The sequence below is a fragment of the Mchenga conophoros genome, linkage group LG3 (assembly GCF_057382185.1).
Source record: "Mchenga conophoros isolate Kocher_MC1m ecotype Shallow Benthic linkage group LG3, M_conophoros_male_GT1.1, whole genome shotgun sequence".
NCBI classification, from domain to species: domain Eukaryota; kingdom Metazoa; phylum Chordata; class Actinopteri; order Cichliformes; family Cichlidae; genus Mchenga; species Mchenga conophoros.
Genome location: NC_140528.1, coordinates 73,031,562 through 73,053,211, shown reverse-complemented (window position 1 = coordinate 73,053,211; position 21,650 = coordinate 73,031,562). Strand labels below are relative to the sequence as shown.

The 21,650-nt window shown below is 39.6% G+C and overlaps 1 protein-coding gene and 1 long non-coding RNA gene across 3 annotated transcripts; one reads left to right on the top strand and one right to left on the bottom strand.

The window, feature by feature from the left end:
• Nucleotides 1–2,308: 2,308 nt before the first annotated feature.
• On the bottom strand, nt 2,309–3,704 carry LOC146580385 (uncharacterized). The gene is made up of 3 exons (XR_014891688.1): nt 3,624–3,704; nt 3,305–3,486; nt 2,309–2,820 (listed from the first exon to the last, which is right to left on the bottom strand). It is a non-coding gene; the product is annotated as an uncharacterized LOC146580385 (long non-coding RNA).
• A 3,671-nt stretch (nt 3,705–7,375) lies between these two features.
• LOC146580384 (leucine-rich repeat LGI family member 2-like) lies at nt 7,376–20,765 on the top strand. 2 transcript variants are annotated; one of them, XR_014891686.1, is made up of 3 exons: nt 7,376–7,490; nt 7,989–8,045; nt 20,474–20,765. XR_014891686.1 is itself a non-coding variant. In XM_085269597.1 (2 exons), exons 1-2 carry the CDS (start codon nt 20,185–20,187, stop codon nt 20,740–20,742), a joined length of 354 nt encoding a protein of 117 aa, XP_085125723.1. In that variant the 5' UTR covers nt 20,143–20,184; the 3' UTR covers nt 20,743–20,765. The 2 variants fall into 2 exon arrangements, 1 of the variants encoding a protein (XP_085125723.1); XM_085269597.1 differs by lacking the exons at nt 7,376–7,490; nt 7,989–8,045 and adding an exon at nt 20,143–20,269.
• The last annotated feature ends 885 nt before the right edge of the window (nt 20,766–21,650 follow it).

Below are 21,650 nucleotides of genomic sequence, written 5' to 3'. Positions count from 1 at the left end.
TGAGATTTTATTTTATAATATTATTTATTTATTTTCATAAAGTTTTTTTAATCCTTCTTCTTTTATGTGGTTTTTGTTTGTATCTGTTTTTATGTATTTAATCTTCTTTTCAGCACTTTGGTTCATTGTGGTTGTTTTGTGATTCTGAGGCTGATCAAACTAACTCAGTAAATGGAAACCTCTTGTTCATTTTGTGCCATGTACTGTCACATATGCTAAGCCTAATTACACAATGTACAGTCCCAGGCACTGTGGACCATGTGGTCATTCCTCCCCAGAATCCCACACAGTGCAGAATGTCCAAAAGGTGAAAAAGCAACTCTATAACTCTTCTTCCCACACCGTGACTCCACTCCCGTGAGAAAACGCACTCCGCTCCTGGCAATACACAAACACATACACACATTGGCGAGCAATCCACTATATCGAGGGTTAAAATCCCGCATAAGTCAACAGCTGTACTGTCAAGTTTCACACCGTATAATCCCACACAGACTGGAGCTCAGCGACACTCTTAATGTGTATGTATAATATAATACAGATACATAAAAAATACACTCCAAAAATACACAGTCCTTGAAATGTACAAAATATTATTAAAAAATTTGAAAATGGAGACACCTTGGCCTATGGTACAATGTATGAAAAGATCTTTACTGCAGATACTACTATGGCTCTGCAGATTTTTTCTTTTCTTTTAACCTATGTCGCCTCAGCTTGAGGTTGGTAAATCTGTCTATCACATTTTGGTGGTCAAGTCTCTCAAGCATCTCTTTCTCAACTGACATCACAGCCAGGTGCTGGAGACTGCTTTGACCCATGGTCCTTCTCAGCCAGGTATGGAGCTGACTCAAGACACTAAAATGGCCTGTACTTCATGCTCCTTTCAAGCTCCCCTATGTACATTTAATATAAAGCTTTTTTTTGGTTTTCAGTATATGTAAAAGTACGGCTTTGTTATTCTATGTAATAATTTCTGAAAAACCTTTAGGTATTTATTTTATAAAGTGCATTTGTTATGATTTCAAGTAACACGCTAACAGCTTCACTGCTCACCTTTCGCTCTTATAATCTAGTCAACCTTTATGTGCTTGAGTAAGAAAAACAATATCTCACTGTACAGTAACTGATCAGCCAGTATGGTTTTAGGAAATTTTGAATGAGGCAGAATGACATTTTCATTATTGTTATTATTTTTATTTATGTATTTATTTTTGCTTTACCAGCCTTTTGAAATCTCTGCTGAAAACCATATTCTCCATGGTAATCTGTTGTTACCGGGACGGTGGAGGCTTGGGATGTAATGCCATCTTTGTGCAAACTGTCATTTGGTAGCTCTCCCTTAATTGCTGGTCATTGATGAGCAACATATCGATGCGGCTATCTGTCCTCCATATATACAATTACATAAACATACAGACACACAGACACCTTTTAAGCCCTTGTCCTCTGATCAGGTGTCCATGTAGCATTTACCTGGATCACTGTCGCCAAACCATCTGTTTCATAATACATGTAAGCGAATGGTCCCAACGTGCTTAAGATACATTTTTAAATTATCTGTGTAATTTCTGTTCATATTTAAATTAAGAGGGGGTGGCAGTAAAAACTCTGTAACCGAAATATCATCAAGTACACTGTCAAACGATTGCGCTGTACGGACTCGCATACTTGACTACTGATAAACGGCTTTCACGTCAGACTTCTCTGTGCATTTTATTTACTGCTAAGCTGCTTAGCAGCTCTTATTTATCCAAAGTGCGACACCTGAGCCCAGACCCGGGCTGTTAAATATGAGTCAATGCAGATGTCAGACAGACTGTCCAAATTCTCCCAAAGAATCTGCAGGCACCTGTTTAAAACTGGCTTAGAATAGAAAGTTCTAAGTCTATTTGAGATATTCTTATTTTCTGTTAATAGTTAATCTTTCAAATGACAAGAGATAATGCCTAGATATCTCACCTCATCTTTCATCTGTGTATTACATATTAACTGCAGGAGACACTCATGTAGAGCTAGTATCTCACATTTATTATTATTCATCTGTAAACCTGACGTGTTTCATAATCGCCTTGGCTATGTTAATCATCATGCTCTTCAGGAGTCGTCAAGACGCGGGGAACACAGATGAGAAATTAAAATGGAGCCACAGGGGAAGCAAAACAAGAAACCTGAACATGGAAACAAGACTTTCACAATAAAACACGAAACTGTGAATGTATATAATACAATATGAAGCAGAGTAAAATTTGGAAACATGACACTTTTTATTTCAATATGTAAATTAAAACAAAACAAAACACCCTCAAATCACATTTAAATTACAGGCAAGACAATGTAAAAACAGCTGCTTTTTTAAGAATAAAATCACTGCATAAAAAAGCCCATGCAAAGAGAAGAGGAAAAGAACAGATAAAATCAAAGTCAGCTGTCCAGCCACTCCAAGTCTTCCCCTTCACCACCATAAGATTTCCGAGTTACTCCGTAGTCCCATAACAGCTCCTCACCAACTGTGATGTCCTTCAGGGCAATGAAAAGTATTGTCTCCTGAGGTCCTGCAGGGAAGTTCATTGTAAACTTCTGGGGCTTGATGTTGGGATTTTTCCGGGAATGGTTCATTCGCCTTCCATAGGTGTCAATTTCGGGATGACAGGCACAGGGGAATGCAGTGGCATCGATGCACATACCTCGGTCACACTTGTCCCTGAAGAAGAACAGATACCCGACTGGGGCCTCCGTTTCCCTTCTGCTTCACTGATGTATGTCCCGTGGTAATCGCACACGATATCCCTTTGCGGAAAGGCATAAGTGCGATCACACCTGTAAGTTGAAAGAGACCGTCGGTCATGACAGGGCTCTTAGAAACGTTCACTTGCAATTTAAAGACCGTTTAGTCTAAATGATGTGTGCATTTTACCTTTGCCAACTGACTGACCTAAACAAAGTGGTCACAAAGCAAGGTACAAGAAATAGTGCAAGTGATTATTGCGGCTTAAAAAAGAAAAATCAACCATATGCATTTTACGTATGCAAATACGTTTCACATATTTGTACCTTAAAATATTCCTTATATTTATAATTGAGCTATCTGTGTATATTTTGGTGTATAACATTGAGTGGGTTGTACTTAAATGTATTGTATTATTTAATTAGTTCAGTCTGTTACTGCTATTGTCTCTACACAAGTGTAACCCACATAATTTTCTTAGAGATTATTAAAGTATTTTCATTCTGAAATGCATACAAAACAAACAAAGCAATGCAACAGAAGAGGCTCCATTAACATGACATGCCCAGGCCTTACCGAGAATGTACCCAACTCTTTTCTTCAGCTGAATATCCCTCCATTTCTTGTAGTGGTGTCTGTGCTGTGGGAAGCCAGCCTGTACACACTGCCGTTTGGATGGTGGCTCTCCATTCAGGGTGACCGGGAAGGCCTGGAGGAAGGCATCCCATTCTTGGTGTGGCAGGTGCATAGATGATGTGCTACATGAAAGGTGTAGAGGAGGGGATGCATCAAATCCATCAAAAGTTTTTAAATGTGAAAACTTGTAACACAGGTTGACTTGTGGTAGTGTGTGATATTTATATATATATATAAAAAAAAAAAAAAAAAAGTGCACCTGGTCTGTCCTGGTGTCTGTAGTCCTCCTACTGAGCTTTATGCTGACTCAGCCATAGCATCCTCAGGTTCAGTGCTCAGGTATCTGTGGTTTTTAATGCATGCAAATGAATTAGAGAGCCAAGAGAGATGAAAAAGCTAAAATACAAGGGGCAAACATCTCTGACATACAGCAACATATGTGGCTGACTGTTATGAGTACAGGGTTAGGGTTTCTCTGTCAGATCAAAGAAACAAATCTTTCTTAATATGCTGTTGATCCAGTTATGTCAAGCACTCACCTCGCTCTCAGGCATTTTACATCTAATGATGGGTTGGACAGTGGGACCCCACATTCTCCTAGGAAGAAATTGCCCCTGTCATCGCTGCCAGCTATTTGATTTTGCAAGGACACTGCACGGATGAAATAGCAGTCCAACAACTCCAGAGAAAAAAAGGAATCAATGTTAAATATCTCATAAAATCAATTCACAAGGTACCTATAGAGTAAGAAGAGAGTCGCTGCTGAGAATGAATGACTTACTTGTTCTTCCTGGCTGGTTATCCTCAAGTTACCACTGAATGCTGTGGAACTCAGCTCAACACCATCAGCTACTGCTTTCCGCGCCATCCAGTCCTCTACCTGTGTATGTGTGTGTGGGGGGGGAAAAAAAAAAAAAAGTTGGAGCTTAAAGAAATACAGACTTACATCAGCTGTCATTTCACTTATCGTGCACTTTTATTGTTGGCGGCGCACTTACACAAAGTTCTTGAACAGCATTTGCTGTCATTCCATGTTGTAAAATCAGGATGGCCTCGCAGTACTGTCTGAAGGTAGTCATTGCAAATGTGGGGATGCAATCGCCACCTGAAAGTCTTGCGTGGAAATATTCAATGTCCTTCTTGGCCAAGGCAAGAATTTCCTTCTTATCAGACCTATTGCAAATGTGACAGAGGTAAGACATCATTGAAAGTGTGTATGTGTCATCCAATATGTGGAAGTGGCAATAAGGTCATCATACCTCGCTGTTGGCACGACTGTCGGGCACGCTTGGGGACTGTCAGTGATGATAAATCCACGTGTTTGAAGGCGAGTGCAGAGTTTAATGCAAGATTCTTCATCCTTGCAGTACTCCTGGAGCTCTGAGAAGTTCCAGACTCTACCTTCATTAGAAAACAGCTTCTGTGAAGCAATGGCTCTGGAAGCTTCTTCCTCACATTCCTGTGGTGTGCAGTTTCTCGCACACACTCTGCTCAGGTGTGTGTGAATGGACTGTTGGGGCTTTTTACAAAGCAGTCAATAGACAACATTTCTCTCCATCTTGTTTGCACTGTAAATATAAAGAGTGAGAGGCAGAGAGTGAGAGAGAAAAACTCTGCATATCAATCTAGTTTATTTTGACAGTATGAAAAAACAAACAAAGAACAACAACAATACATCCACACACAAACTTTGCTTCCACCCCCCCCAAAAAAAAAAAAAAACTTAAAGAAAAAAAAGTTTTAAAGTTTAAAAACAAGGAGAATGGCACATGCAAGTTTTACACGTTCAACCACTTAAAAGCCCAACAAACAGTACTTACATTAAAATTGAACCGTTATCTTCTGTTGTCGTCTCTCTCTCTCTCAGTCAGTGTCCTGCGGAAACAGAGTGGCAATTAACCATAGCATATCACAAGTTGGCTACTTTTATGTCCTTGTAGCTGTATGCTACTCCACCCCCTTTTGCCTACTGAATGACAAAATGAAAGGCCCACTTTTACCACCTACTGAACGACCCATTGACCCACCCACTGAACTGAATTTGTTGGTGAAAAATGTTTCTCATGTTAATTTAAGAGCTGTTAAAACTAACTGGTCCGTTCTCCCGAAGTTTATTTTGTTCTTCCAGACCAGGGGTAGGCAACCGTTCTTGCTTTCTTTCTTTCTTTCTTACAGTTATATTGGCGGTTGGCAAACAATTGAAAGGTGCATTACCGCCACCAACTGGTATGGAGTATGGTCTGGAACGACGCTCAAAAAAAAAAAAATTTCTCAAATCCTGCCAAACAGGTTCCCCTCTTTTAAAAACTGAAATAAGGCCTGATAACTTTTACTTCCCGATTCCTTTCGCTACAAATCAACCAGATCCAGTTTGATTTTTAGGTTACTAAGATTTTGAATCAAATGTCTCCTCTCAACCTGATACCTCTGACACTGCAACATGACATGTTCTACAGTTTCCTCTACCCCACAGTAATCACATTTGCCAGTACTATGTTTCCCTATCATGAATAACGTATTATTCAAGGTAGGCAACCTTTCTGATGGCGAGTGCCATTTAAGTAGGGCGCTACTAACGAGGCCCATCAGCTGGAGGAGCTAACGGCTGACAAGCGGTTGTGACTTCCCAGGTAGGGATCCCTTGTCTTTTCAGAAGCCCGGGGTCTTTTGGAGTGTAATTTTTTCATAGTTAGATGCCTGGCAACTGTATAAAACAAAAACTAAACACAATATTCGAAGCACATAGTGCACACTGTGGGAATTTACGACTGTGCATAAATCCCCCCTAATATTGGTATGATCCAAGCTGAGCGAGGGGGCGGGGGGAGCTGCTGCCTGCCAGTAGTGATGGGATTTCCGGCTCTTTTTAGAGATCCGGCTCTTTCGGTTCGGCTCACTAAAAAGAGCCGGCTCTTTCGGCTCCGAGCCGGCTCTTCAGGTTGTTTTGTTGCTTTAATTAATTTATTATTAACAATAATATAAAATTATGCACAAAAGGAATTACTAACGTAAAAAAAAGTGGTTTTATTTGTATATGTTTATATATAAATATATGCGGTGGCCCCTAGAGACAAAACACGTACAAACTCCAAAACACATTTCTAGCATGAACTGAACTTCCAAAGCAGAGCTACTAGATCACTTAAATTACACAATTGAAAGCATGTGTGTATTGTTTGTGTATTTATACACAGGCACTCATATATATTCAAATAATTTTAAAAAAGTTCATTTACCTGTTACTACCACACACCAAATCCGGTCGTTGGTACTTGCTGGCTTGTGTAGCCACTAGGTAACAAAAGCTCAACACTGCGCCCAGCATCCTGGAGCACTTCTGTTGTCTTTTGTAAGTGTTTTGAGTTTTTAAGTGCTTCTGAGTTTTTTGTACGTGTTTTGGAGTTTTTACGTGTTTTGGAGTTTGTACGTGCTTCAGAGTTCGTACGTGATTTGAAGTTTGTATGTGCTTTGTCTGTAGGGGCCACTGTAAATATACTTTTATTTTTTCACTCCACATAAAATGTAATAAATAAATCATATAATACAAAAATCAACTATTCACATTTCAACTTTTAACTATTTACATTTTCAGCTTTTTCCTTTTACAAATTTAAAGGGAAAACAACACAAAACACTGCAAACCACAACACAATTAAATATAAATTATAATATGAAAACAAAAAGAAGATGCATATTCTCTGTCATATGGGCCTGCATGAATAAACTTTCTGAATCCTTTATCATCTGCAACCGAAAATAGTTGTGGATGATTACTATACCTTTCTAATGTGACGTTGTTGTCCCTGGCTCTCTTTCTCTCTCTCTCCCTCTGGCTCTGTTCCTGTGCTACTGAGTGTAACTACCGCCCCTCCCCCCTCTGCCCAGCATAAAGCACAAGGCTCAGGTGCGAAGTGAAGCGGAAAAAAAGTGCGAGAGAGAGAGAGAGGGTGAGAGAAAGAAAAAAAAAACCCACGTGACGGCTCGCGATAAGGAGCCGGCTCGCGTCGTTCACGTCAAAGAGTCGGCTCTAAGAGCCATTTCGTTCGCGAACGACCCATCACTACCTGCCAGTGCACTGTTGGAGAAACGCAGCCAGGCAGACAGAGGAGAGCTTAAGTTTGACCAGGTACCAAAGCAAATCATCAACAGAGCTGTCTATTTTTTATTACTTTCATCAAATTTATGAGTACATATACACTAAGTTTATTGTTAATTAATAAGAAAACTCCAGACGATTTCATTTTGAGCTGAAGAAGCTTCTGATAGGTTAGTAGAGTCCATGTGGATAAATTGGTGGCACACGTGTGGATGCATATAAGGCAAAACACAGAGCCTGTTTCTTTGAAATGGGAAAACCAAGAGATGTCAACCAAAACACCAGGAAAAGAATTGTGGAGCTCCGTAAATGTGGCTTAATTTTGAATACAATTTGGTGCCATTTACAATTAAGAACTACAGATAGTTTCTCTCTTTACTCTTAAAGTTAACAAATATGTTTTTTATATTTATCAATCTAAAAAGAATAAACATTTAGTCTGATTTGATGTTACAATTAAAAAATTGTTTGTGTTTTCTGAAGAGTATGTAAATATCTGGTTTCAACTGTATATTTGATGATTGTCAGCACAAAGAGGGAGATGGAGAGCAGAATGAGGACAGAACTGAGATGGAACAAGAGCAGGTGAGACACATGTTAGTCAAATGGTTGTTTACCAAAAGTATCACCGTATCATAGGTACTCACGTATCTCATACCTAGTGTTTCTTTTTAGGTTTGCTATTTTTCAAATTCTATATTTATTAAGTTATGCAGGCTTGTTTGCACAACAAGGCTAAATAATTTTATAAACTTTTCTCAATCTAAATAGTGGACTTTGGTAGAATTAAAAAATAAGTGTAGTGCAGGTCTATGATGATTTTAGTGCTACTATCATCTAGTTCTGATTCTGGTTCTGTTTTGGTTAAGTCCTAAGTAGTCCTGATTTTGAACTGTTGTAGTCCTGTTTTAATTCTGGATCAGTTCTGGGTCTGGTTGAATTGGGATTTAGTCCTCGTGTCTTGATACAGCCCCGACTTTGTTCTGCCTTGCTGCTTAATTAAAAAACTAATTTAAGGTGTCCTACAGATGTGATATTTATTTTTCCCTATATGAAGTCATTCTTTTTTTTAACATAACTCAAAACAGCCTATTAATCTTTCAGTCATTTCTAACCCCCCCCCCAATCCTACATGCATACTACCCTTTAGGGCTAAGCCCCGGGTGTATCAAATGTCTGCCTCCGCCTCTGATTCGGAAGCTGTTCAAACGAACTCAGTAAATAGAAACCTCTTGTTCATTTTGTGCCATGCATTGTCACATATGCTAAGCAATGTTCCCTCTAAGCTGCGCGCTTGCGCACTGCCTACACGGTCTCTGCGCACCGAAAATCTGCGTTGTGCACAAAAAAAGTCTAACCTGAATTGAAATTAAAATTAAAACTTTAACAATTCTGCTTTGCAGTGTTAGTCGGTAAGTGACTGTCTGGTCCCGTATGTGATTTAGCGATGGGATTTCCGGCTCTTTTTAGAGAACCGGCTCTTTCGGCTCGGCTCACTAAAAAGAGCCGGCTCTTTCGGCTCCGAACCGGCTCTTCTGGTTGTTTTGTTGCTTGAATTAATTTATTATTAATAATAATATAAAATTATGCACAAAAGGAATTACTGATGTAAAAAAAAAAAGTGGTTTTATTTATATATTTTTATATATAAATATATGCGGTGGCCCCTAGAGACAAAGCACGTACAAACTCCAAAAAGCACGTCCAAATTCCAAAGCACATACAAACTCCAAAACACATTACTAGCGTTAACTGAACTTCGAAAACAGAGTTACCTAGATCACTTAAATTACACAATTGAAAGCATATGTGTATGGTTTGTGTATTTAAACACAAGCACTCATATATATTCAAATATATATATATTCATTTACCTGTTACTACCACACACCAAATCCAGTCGTTGGTACTTGCTGGCTTGTGTAGCCACTAGGTAACAAAAGCTCAATACTGCGCCTAGCATTCTGGAGCACTTCTGTTGTGTTTTGTATGTGTTTTGGAGTTTTTACGTGCTTCTGAGCTTTTACGTGTTTTAGAGTTTGTATGTGTTTTAGAGTTTGTATGTGCTTCGGGGTTTGTATGTGCATCTGAGTTTGTATGTGCTATGGAGTTTTTACGTGTTTTGGAGTTTGTACGTGCTTCGGAGTTTGCACGTGCTTCGGAGTTTGCACGTGTGTTACACCGCTGAAATGATGGGCCAACTCATCTCCTGTGCAACATATTTATTTTTTTACAGTAAATTGTAAAAACAGAAAAATATGACAATCAGTTCTCATGCCGTACGCTGCCTCTTCACCACTGACGCTACTTCTTCTAGTGTAGCTGGCATTACTTTATACAAGTAACTTATACAGTTTCATATTCACATGCACCACTCTTATAAACTGCTTAAATCACAAAAATACATTTTACTGTATGCACAAGCACCATAGTGAATGCTCCTTACAGTTTTATCTTGTTTTTACTTCTGTTTTAATCTATTTATGAACCTGTCTTCTTAACTGCATTTATCAAACTAATCTCTTTCAAATAAACATTTTCTTAACACATTTTTACAGCATTCACTCTTCATGAACTAAACATAAAGCAATTCACATTTTCTCTTATTGTGCAAAACATATATATTGTGACTTTAACCCAAAAATACCTGCACTGAGCTCACAGAGTTTCGGTACAGTCTAACACTTGGATCGGCACAGGCTAACAACTGGACCAACTTGTAAATTAGCTCTTTAGCTTAACATTCGCCACACACAAGACATTTATCATTAATCGCCACTGCTGTCTGTCACGTTTAGAACCTCTGTTTTACATTATCAACCACCCAGTTTACCTGTAAAAACAGAAAAATATGACAATCAGTTCTCTTTGGCGCGCAGGCTGTACGCTGCCTCTTCACCACTGACACTACTTCTTCTAGTTTCGCTTCAGCTACCGATGCGTACAGGACCGAGCTCCTCTGCTGGCGGAACTTATATAACATTAAAACTGACATTGCAGTGGCCTTACTAAAAGAAAGTGTCTCTGAGCATAAAATAAAATGGGGGGCTACTATTTTCATGTCTGTGTCTTTAACATAGTGCCACACTTGCTTCAGAGTTTATACGTGTTATGGAGTTTTTACGTGTTTTGAAGTTTGTACATGCTTTGTCTCTATATTTTTATTTATTCTCTCCACAGAAAATGTAATAAATAAATCATATAATAAAAAAACCACAACAGTTCAACTTTTAACTATTTAAATGTTCAGCTTTTTCCTTTTAAACATATTTAAAGTGTAACAACACAAAACACTGCAAACCATAACACAATTAAATATAAATTAAAATATGAAAACAAAAAGAAGATGCATGTTCTCTGTCATATAGGCCTGCATGAATAAACTTTCTGAATCCTTTATCATCCGCAACTGAAAATAGTTGATTACTATACCTTTCTAATGTGACATTGTTGTCCCTGGCTCCCTTTCTCTTGACTGCTATATGTGCAATTCTTGTGCAATTCTTCTTCTGACGAAGTTGTATTTTTGTATTTTCCTACTCAGTTGTATATAGTATTGTATTTCTATTTTATTCTATTGTGTATATTATTCTATTCTATTTTATTCTATTGTATATAGTATTTTATTTTATTCCATTGTATTTTATTGCATTCCAGTGTTTTCTAATTTCTGCTACATAGCTTTGCACTCTTGCTGTAACAAAACAAATTTACCACCTGTGGGACTAACAGAGGTCATCTTATCTTATCTCTCTCTCCTTCCCGCTCTGTTCCTGTGCTACTGCATGTGTAACTACCGCCCCTCCCCCCTCTGCCCAGCATAAAGCACAAGGCTTACATGCGGAGTGAAGCGGGAAAAACAGTGCGAGAGACAGAGTGAGAGAAAGAAAAGAAAAAAAACCCCACACTCGCGTCGTTCACATCGAAGATCCGGCTCTAAGAGCCATTTCGTTCGCAACCGACACATCACTAATGTGATTAGAACAATGACACCTCATCGATAGTCCAGCCCAGTGCCGTAGCTCCGCAAACGCACATAACGCACACTGCGTAGGGCACCAAATGGCCGGTAGGGCACCAAAAAAATCAGGGTCGTAAAAAAAAAAAGTAAACCATATTAATACTATAAATATCATATGCATTAATATGGTTAAACAATACAAAAGCAACATAAAACAATTTTCCCGAGAAAAGGGGTGAATCTGCTTTGTGCCCTGTCTCCAGTCTCCTCCTGGTGCCCCCCCACTCCCAGTGGTCTGTTCTATAATTGGTAAACACCTGTTTGAACATGGCCTCGAAACGGCAACAGGAGTCGGGAGCGGAGAAAAGAAAGAAGAAGAGGAAGCGTGATGAAACTCAGGCGTCGCTTGCCGGTAAGGCAATGTTTAAATAATAATAATAAAAAAAGTTCATTATTGTAGCCCTTGCTTGCACGCTCATGTCCGTCAACTCTGTGATAGCTCCTGTTAGCAGTGTTCATACTGTGTTAACAAATGTTGCAAATGATTGATGTTGGGTAGTTTGTTTACGTTGTGGATATGAATATAGAATGGACTACTAAAAGCAACTCATCATGGTCACTCAATTGACGGTTTTCAGATAACGTTAGCAATCGTGACTCACGATTGCTAACGTTATCGTGATTCGTGAGACTAGCATTTCCCTCCTCAGGTTGCTAGCTGGCTAACGTCATGCATGCTACTGATTAACCTTAACTTTGGGATAGGTCAGTGATGCAGTCAAGTATTATTATCAGATTAGACAAGATTACTTTGTATGTTGCTGCATTTCAGGATATCTATAAAGACGCATATCTTATTTATGCCATTGACGTCTGAACACATAAATAGTTCTCGTCTTTCTTTAGGTTCATAGATCAAGGGCGACATCTGTTGGTGAAACTGTAATATGAAACCTATATCTTCCAGTAATATAGATTTCCTACTTGCGCATTTATATCAAATTATGTACAGCATGTTTATATTGCCATTTGCCATTATGAAAATCTATACATGTAAAATATAGTTAGTAATTTTTAAATGTACCAGTGACTTACTTAATTTATTAGTCTTATAATGCAATCTTTCGTAGGCCTACTGTAGATTCAAAATTGTATTTCTGTAAAATCCCTGAATATTTTCTCTTGTATGCAGGGTCAATGCTTAAATATGTTCAAGGAGGATCTCAAGGACAGGATGAACCATCCAGTAGTAGTGCCATCCCTGGACATCAACCACCAGCCATTGTAGACCCTGCAACAATCCCTAGCCAAGAAGAACAAGAACCATCAACCACCAGTTCAGGTACAGTTCCATACACAAGTACCACTGAGAGTCCTGTCACTGAGAGACTATCAGAAAGTGACACTGTGGAGACATGTGTGCCCCCTTCAACCGATCCTGCTCTTTGGCCAGCTCACATTGTAGATGCTGATCGTGTTGAAATTGTGCAGAGAGGTCCTTTTAATGTCAGCTCTGATTTTAATTTTCCAAAGGGGCCTGATGGAAGAGCATTTCACACTAGCCTTAAGTTCAAAATTCTTCCCAATGGAGAAAAGGTTCACCGGAGCTGGTTAGTGTACTCACCGCAGAACAATGCTGTGTTCTGCTTTGCATGTAAGCTTTTCAGTGTGAAGGATATAAAGCTGAGTACAGAGGGCTTCAGTGACTGGTCGAACATCAACATCCGTTTGAGGGGTCATGAGTGTAGCCAAGACCACATACAGTGCATGCTTAAGTGGAGAGAACTGGACACACGGCTAAAGAAAAGCATGGCAATAGATCAACAGGAGTTGACCTTACTAGAGGCAGAAAGGAAAAAGTGGCGAGAGATTCTCAAACGATTACTCTCAATAACTCTCTCACTGGCTTCCAGAAATTTGTCTTTTAGGGGCTCTTCTGACTGTCTTTATGAGCCGGACAATGGCAACTTCTTGAAGGAAGTAGAGCTTATGGCAACATATGACCTTGTAATGGCAAATCACTTGGCCAACATAAAAGATGAAGGTTCCCACACACATTACCTCAGCCCTGAGACACAGAACGAACTAATTCAGATTATCTCTTCAGAAACATTCCGCGCCATTGTGAAGCAAATCCAGTTGGCAAAATACTTCTCCATCATTCTTGACTGTACTCCAGATGTGAGTCACACTGAACAAATGTCAGTCATAGTACGCATTGTTTGTTTCCAAGCACAACCAGATATTAAAGAATACTTTCTTGGCTATATAAATGTGGAGCAAACAACTGGCCTTAACCTGTCCAATGTTGTCCTTGACAAGTTGAAGGAGCTTGGCATTCCATTTGAAAACTGTCGAGGACAGGCCTATGACAATGGGGCCAACATGAAGGGGAAGAAGCAAGGTGTTCAGGCCAGACTGCTACAATTAAACCCGAGAGCATTGTTTGTGCCTTGTGGAGCTCACACGATGAATCTGGTCATAGCTGATGCTGCCAAGTCCTCTCCAGATGCAACTGGCTACTTTGGGTATTTGCAGAAGTTGTTCAATTTCTTTTCCAGTGCCACCCAGCGATGGGCCATTTTAACAAAACATGTGAAATTGACACTTAAATCTTGGAGTGACGTTAGATGGGAAAGCAGGCTTCAAAGTGTAACTGCTGTCCGGAGTCAGACAAAAGAAGTGAGGGATGCTCTCCTGGAGGCCAGAGAAGCTGTAAGTGATGCAGTCGCAAAGGTGGAGGCTCAAGTGCTTGCTGAGGAAGTAGCCTCATTTCGATTTTTGATTTGCTCCATCGTGTGGTGTGAACTTCTTACAATCACAAACCAGGTGAACAAGTTACTACAGTCCAGCTCCATGCAGCTCGATGTTGCTGTCAGGCTCATTGACACTGCCAAAAGTAACCTCTCTAAATACAGACAGTCTGGGTTTGATGAGGCTGTGTCAGCTGCCAAAGAACTCTGTGAGGCCCTGAACATAGAACCACAGTTGAAGGAGAAAAGGCTCAGGAGCACAAAAAGGCAGTTTGCATATGAAGCTGTTGATGAGCCCCTCCATGATGCCCTTAAAAAGCTTGAGGTCACATTTTTCAATTGTGTTGTGGACTCTGCTTTAATCTCCCTACAGGAGAGGTTTGAGACCATGAATCAAGTGAAGGAGAAATATGGAGTGCTGCTTGATTTCAGCAAAGTGAATGGGATGTCCAAGGAGGATTTAAAAAAACACTGCACTGAAGTACAGAAGACACTGACAGATAAGGGAGTAGCTGACATTGATGGACCTGAGATGATGCAGGAAATCATCAACCTTCCTCAGCTGCCACCACAGACGTCTGCTTTGGAAATGCTGTCATTTTTACATGACAATCAGCTTCAAGAGGTATATCCCAATCTGTGGATTGCTCTGCGTATTGCACTGACCCTGCCTGTCACAGTTGCCTCTGCTGAGCGAAGCTTTTCAAAGCTCAAACTCATTAAAACGTACCTGCGTTCATCAATGGGGCAGGAACGTTTAAGTGGTCTGGCTGTTATCAGCATCAATGGTGACGTGGCTCAGAAGCTATCATATGATGACCTTATAGCTGATTTTGCAACCAGAAAATGCAGGCGTGTGCCTCTCTAGGTCCTAGAGAGGCACACCACGCCTGCATTTTCTGGTTGTCAGAGTATGCCCTAGAGTCTAGGGCATACTCTGACAACGAATTGTAAAAATGTTTAACATAGTTACTTAAGGAATGTGGCTTTTGTGTTCAAATTCTTATTTTTCTTATTTAAGTTTCTTATTTAAATTCTATTGTGAAACTATTTGTAAATATATTAATAATAATACTATTATATTATATATATTATTTTTTTATAAAAAAAATTACACATTATTGCCAGGCTCTTTGTTCTTGTTCCAATGTTCAATTTTTGTTTCAGTATTTATTTGTAACAGTATTTTTAACCTCCTTTAACCTTATTTATTTGTTTAACTGTCATGTTTGTTGTTATTTAATTAAACAAATTCCACTGAGAAATTCAAAAGTATTAATGTTTTTTTTTTTTTTTCCGGGGGGGGGGCACCATAAAGCATTTGTGCTTAGGGCACCCAAATGGCTAGCAACGGCCCTGGTCCAGCCAATGATGCGATTCACATTTGTATATACGCAGCTAATCAACGACAGGCTATGACAGCGTCCTTATGTGCCGACACCGGTGTTTTAGCTAGCAAAGCGGCGTGGCTGATGTGGAGTGAAGCCACGTTAATGACAACGTGTACAACCATTGGAGATGTGAGCAGGACAGACGGAACAATTGGCGGAAAAAGTGTGGACTTTATACCAGTTTTTAAATTGTCTTGATAGGCCACGTAAAACCAGAGTTATGATAAAAATATTTGCAATGTTTGGTTTTCTTTCTGAATACTATCGTTGTTTATATTTACTGCGGGAAGAAACGGTAAAAACTGCCCTTTTATAAGGAAAACGCTCCAAAGCACTCTCCAGAGAATATGCATCTTCTTTTTGTTTTCATATTTTAATTTATATTTAATTGTGTTGTGGTTTGAAGCGTTTTGTGTTGTTTCGTTTTAAATTTGTTGAAAAGGAAGAAGCTGAAAATTTAAATAGTTAAAAGTTGAACTGTGAATAGTTGGTTTTTGTATTATATGATTTATTTATTACATGATTTATTTATTACATTTTATGTGGAGTGAATAAATAAAAGTATATTTACGGTGGCCCCTAGAGACAAAGCGCGTACAAACTTCAAAACACGTACAAACTCCAAAACACGTAAAAACTAGTGATGGGATTTCCTGCTCTTTTTAGAGAACCGGCTCTTTCGGCTCGGCTCACTAAAAAGAGCCGGCGCTTTCGGCTCTGAACCGGCTCTTCAGGTCGTTTTGTTGCTTGAATTAATTTATTATTAATAATAATATAAAATTATGCACAAAAGGAATTACCAATGTTTAAAAAAGTGGTTTTATTTATATATTTTTATATATAAATAACTGTGGTGGCCCCTAGAGACAAAACACATACAAACTCCAAAAAGCACGTACAAACTCCAAAACAAATTTCTAACATTAACTGAACTTCAAAACAGAGCTACCTTGATCACTTAAATTACACAATTGAAAGCATATGTGTATGGTTTGTGTATTTATACACAAGCACTCATATATATTCAAATAATTAAAAAAAAAAAAAAAAAGTTCATTTACCTGTTACTACCACACACCAAATCCAGTCATGGTACTTGCTGGCTTGTGTTGCCACTAGGTAACAAAAGCTCAACACTGCGCCTAGCATCCTGGAGCACTTCTGTTGTCTTTTATACGTGTTTTGGAGTTTGTACGTGCTTTGTCTCTAGGGGCCACCGTAAATATACTTTTATTTATTCACTCCACATGAAATGCAATAAATAAATCATATAATACAAAAGCCAACTATTCACAGTTCAACTTTTAACTATTTAAATTTTCAGCTTCTTCCTTTTCAACTAATTTAAAGTGAAATAACACAAAACACTGCAAACCACAACACAATTAAATATAAATTAAAATATGAAAACAAAAAGAACATTCATATTCTCTGGCTATGTCCACACGTACACGGGTATTTTTGAAAACGGAGATTTTCTGTTTTCGTTCTAAAAAATAATCCCATCCACATGTAAACGCAGAAATGAAGGAAAACACTAGGAACATGCCAAAGCAACAGGTGGCGATATAGTACTAACCGTGTAGAAATGTTGGCCAATCAGAAGTCTAGAAGCCTCGGCGGGAAATAGTAAACAAAGATGAGGCATAGAAGCAGAACCAAGTTGTACGTGTGGAGGGACGGTAACTGTGTGTGTATATGTAATCATTTAAACACTGCAGAGAGTACAATTAACAGTAACAGTATTGTAGAAATTCATTTTACCGAAACAATAACGTGGCGCACAGTGTGACGTCAAAAAGGCGCACACCTTTGACGCTGCGTTTTCTCAGTTTTCCTCATCCACACAGAAATGCAAAAACAGAGTTTTTGAAAATATCCACCCTGGCAGGCGTCTTTAGAAATCTCTATTTTCAGTGACCGAAAACGCAGTTTACGTGTGGACGAAAAGTGCAAACACATAGAAAAATCTCCGTTTTTAAAAATACCCGGGTACGTGTGGACGTAGCCTCTGTCATATGGGCCTGCATGAATAAACTTTCTGTATTCTTTTTCATCCGCAACTGAAAATAGTTGTGGATGATTACTATACCTTTCTAATGTGACGTTGTTGTCACTGGCTCTCTCTCCTTCCTCCTGCGACTGTAACTACCCCCCGACCTAGGACCAGAGACAATTCCTTCTTGAATGAAGACATTGATCTGACAGGTGTAAAATGGAGCCAATTGTGTTTATTATTAAATTATTGGGGAGGGAGCGGGGAAGGGAAAACTAAGCTGGAACAGAGGTGGAGGATGATGAGGCAGGAGTGGCCCTCCGGAGGAAGAGGCGGAAGCATTTTTTCTTCTTTTTGAGTTGCTTTTCCACAAGAACTTTTTCTCTAGTATGAGGGATCTCAACTCGTCCACTGTTTCTGTATTTTGCTTCTCAAGTTTGTTGCATGTTCTTTCCACTTCTTCTAATTTGGCTTGTTCTTCTTCGAGCCTTTCTTTTAGTTCTTTAGCTGCTGCCTCCTGTTTTTGCACTTTCTCCTTTTCTCCTTCCACTTCAGCTGTTGTGTACTTAATTTTGTTGTGAAGTTCTTGCAGTTTTTGGTTTGTCTTCTCAAAGTCCTGGACAAGAAGAAGTTTTTCTTCGTTCTGCTTTATGTACTGTTGTTCTTTCTCTTGATGCAGCTCTTGATATTTGTTCTGTGTTTCATAATGCATTGCCTGCAGTGTTCTGTATTTTCCTTCCATGCCTTGGAGTTGGCACTGCATGTCTCCCTGGTTTATGACCAGTTGTTCTTTCACTTCAAGGATTTCTGTATTTTTTTGCAAAGCTTCATCAAGCTTTACTTGCAAGCCTTCATTGTTTTTCTCAATGTTCTGAATCTTGCAATCTAAGGCTTCGTCCACACGTACACGGGTATTTTTGAAAACTGAGATTTTCCGTTTTCGTTTTAAAAAATAATCCCGTCCACACGTAAGCGCAGAAATCAAGGAAAACGCTGCTAGGAACATGCCAAAGCAAAAACAGAGTTTTCGAAAATATCCACCCTGGCAGGCGTTTTTAAAAATCTCAGTTTTCGCGTTTACGTGTGGACGAAAGGTACAAACACATAGAAAAATCTCAGTTTTCAAAAATACCCGGGAACGTGTGGACGTAGCCTCTGTCATATGGGCATGCATGAATAAACTTTCTGTATCCTTTATCATCCGCAACTGAAAATAGTTGTGGATGATTACTATACCTTTCTAATGTGACGTTGTTGTCACTGGCGCTCTCTCTCTCTTTTCCTCCTGCTCTGTTCCTGTGCTACTGCGACTGTAACTACCGCCCCTCCCTCAGACCTGGGACCAACGACAATTCCTTCTTGAATGAAGACATTGATCTGACAGGTGTAAAATGGAGCCAATTGTGTTTATTATTAAATTATTGGGGAGAGAGGGGAGGGAGAGGAGAAGGGAAAACTAAGCTGGAACAGAGGTGGAGGATGATGAGGCAGGAGTGGCCCTCCGGAGGAAGAGGCGGAAGCATTTTTTCTTCTTTTTGAGTTGATTTTCCACAAGAACTTTTTTCTCTAGTATGAGGGATCTCAACTCGTCCACTGTTTCTGTATTTTGCTTCTCAAGTTTGTTGCATGTTCTTTCCACTTCTTCTAATTCGGCTTGAAGAAATTAGCTACGTCCACACGTACCCGGGTACGTGTGGACGTAGCTAATTCTTTCTGTTTCATCTCCTGTTGCTTTTTGTCTAGAAGGAACTCGTCATATTTGTGCATTGTTTCTTCAAGCCTTGCCTGCAGCATCCTGTCTTTTCCCTCCATGTGTTGGAGTTGCCTCTCCATGTCTCGCTGCTTTATGTCCTGTTGGTTTTTCTCTTCGAGGATTGCTTCATTTATTTGCAGAGCTTCATCAAGCTTTACTTGCAACTCGTCATTTTGTTTCTTAATGTTCTTAAGCTTGCGGCCCATTCGCTTTTGTTTGATCTGCTGTTGCCTTTTCTCTTGAAGAACCTCTTCATTTGTTTCCTGATTTTTATCATCCCTTGCTTTCACCACTATGTCACCACTCTGTATTTTATTTTGTCTCCATCTTTTCGAGTTGATCGTGCATCTGTCTCTGTCTCATGTTCTGTTGTTTCTTCTCTTGGAGGATTTCTTTAATTTTTTCTAGAGCTTGATCCAGCTTTCCTTGGAGCTCTTGGTTCTTTTTCTCCATGTCTTTGATATCCCATTGTTTTTCATCAATAATACTCTCCTTTTCTTGAAGCTGGTAGGACATTTTTTTTAATTGAGCACTCTGTCTCTCATTTTCCTCTGTTAAGAAGATTTTCATTCTCCATTTCTGCCAAGCGCTTCTCTAATTCTACTTGTTCATCCCAAGGAAGAGAGGAGAGGTAAGGGTCTTCTGGTTCATCCCAGGGAAGAGCACCGGGGTCAACTTCTTGACTTTTTGGTTCTTCACCTTGAGACATGTTGGAGTCTTGAGTCAGGATCCAAATGTTTCCAAATGCTTCTCTGGCGAACAGTTGAGGGCTGCAAACAGAAATGCTGCCAGTAATGGACTAAAAGTCATTGTTTTTCACCGGTAATACTCTAAATCTGTGCCACGAACAGTCGAAGGCTGCGAACATAAATGCTGCGAATAACAGACAAAAGGACGTTGATTTTCACCCCTATTTATGGGTTTAAGGGTCAAAAGATAAAAGGAAGAATTGGAGGTAAGCTCCTAAAAGTGTGTGTTGTCATCATTCTGTAAACCAATGAGGTTGTCACATTACATCACTTTTTTTTAAATTCTTACAAATTATCAGTAACGCTTCAATCTCTGTTAGGAAGTCTAAATCACACATTAGGCTAACAAACACTCCCAGAATGCTTCCAGTTTCATTCTCACGCGATTCATGTGTTTCTCTGCCCTTTAGGTCAGTCCATTGAGGGGTGCAAATCTGTTATCATCGAAAATGAGGTGTTTGTCATTGTGGCTCAGCTGTTTGGTGGTTCCCACATTTATAAGTTTGATGACGACCAAAGCAGGTTCAATAAGTTCCAGGATATCGAGGTGTCCAAGATCTCTAAGCCCAATGATATTGAGGCCTTCCAGATTGGCTCTGATTGGTTCTTTGTGATTGCTGACAGCTCAAAAGCTGGCCTCTCCACCCTCTACAAGTGGAATGATATTTCAGACACTTAAACACCTCAAACCCACTGTCAAATATGCTGGTTCAAGTGTGGTGATTTGAGCTTCTTCTGCAGACACAAGCAATAAAGCACCTTGCAGTCAACGAACTCCTCTGTATGCCAAAGATTTTTAGAGTCAAATGTGAGGCTGGCTGTCTGACAGATAAAGCTTCTTCTAAATTAGGCCATGCAACAGGATAATGACCCCAAGCTCAGCAGCAAATCTACAGCATGGACGTCCAGACCTCAACCTGACTGAAATGATGTGTATAAAGGAATGCTTGCAAATGTCATTGATTTGAATTTATTGCTGCTAACTGCTGGTTCTGTAAACTACTCAATCATAGAATGATTACGATATCAAACTAAAACAAATGCCTGAATCCTAAATTGTGGATATCCTGTTGTGATTATCTAAAATGTAACACTAAATGTGATTAAAACACGAATGATCTGGACTCCTGGGCTGAACGACCGCGAGGATCACCAGCCTGGGGAAAACACAAAATACACATGACTCTGTGACAAAGACAATTCATTCTTGAATGAAGACATTGATCAGACACATTTAAAATGCAGCCAATTGTGTTTATTATTAAATTATTGAGGAAATAGAAGGGTGGGAGGGTGGGTGTAAAGTAGAGGGTAAAAGAAAGGGATAGAAAGGAGTAAAGAGATAGAGGAGAGAAAACCCCAACAATCCCCTCTGAGCAAGCACTAGGTGCGACAGTGGATAGGAAAATCTCCCTGTAAAGGAAGAAACCTATGACAGAACCAGGCTCTAGAGGGGGCAGTCAACTGTCGGGACTGGTTGGGGGGTGAGGGTGAAAAGAGAGGGAGAGGGGGGAGGGAGATGGGACAGGTGTTCGGAGTTCAAGGGAGCTAGGGGAGGGAGAGGTGTCAAGGTGTCAGGAGAGAGGG

What these genes read in the sequence shown, in the direction of transcription:
- LOC146580384 (XM_085269597.1), top strand. Translation starts at nt 20,185, where the DNA reads ATGCTGCGAATAACAGACAAAAGGACGTTGATTTTCACCCCTATTTAT. An exon ending in GATAAAAGGAAGAATTGGAG is followed by an intron (nt 20,270 to 20,473) that starts GTAAGCTCCTAA and finishes TCTGCCCTTTAG; the next exon opens with GTCAGTCCATTGAGGGGTGC.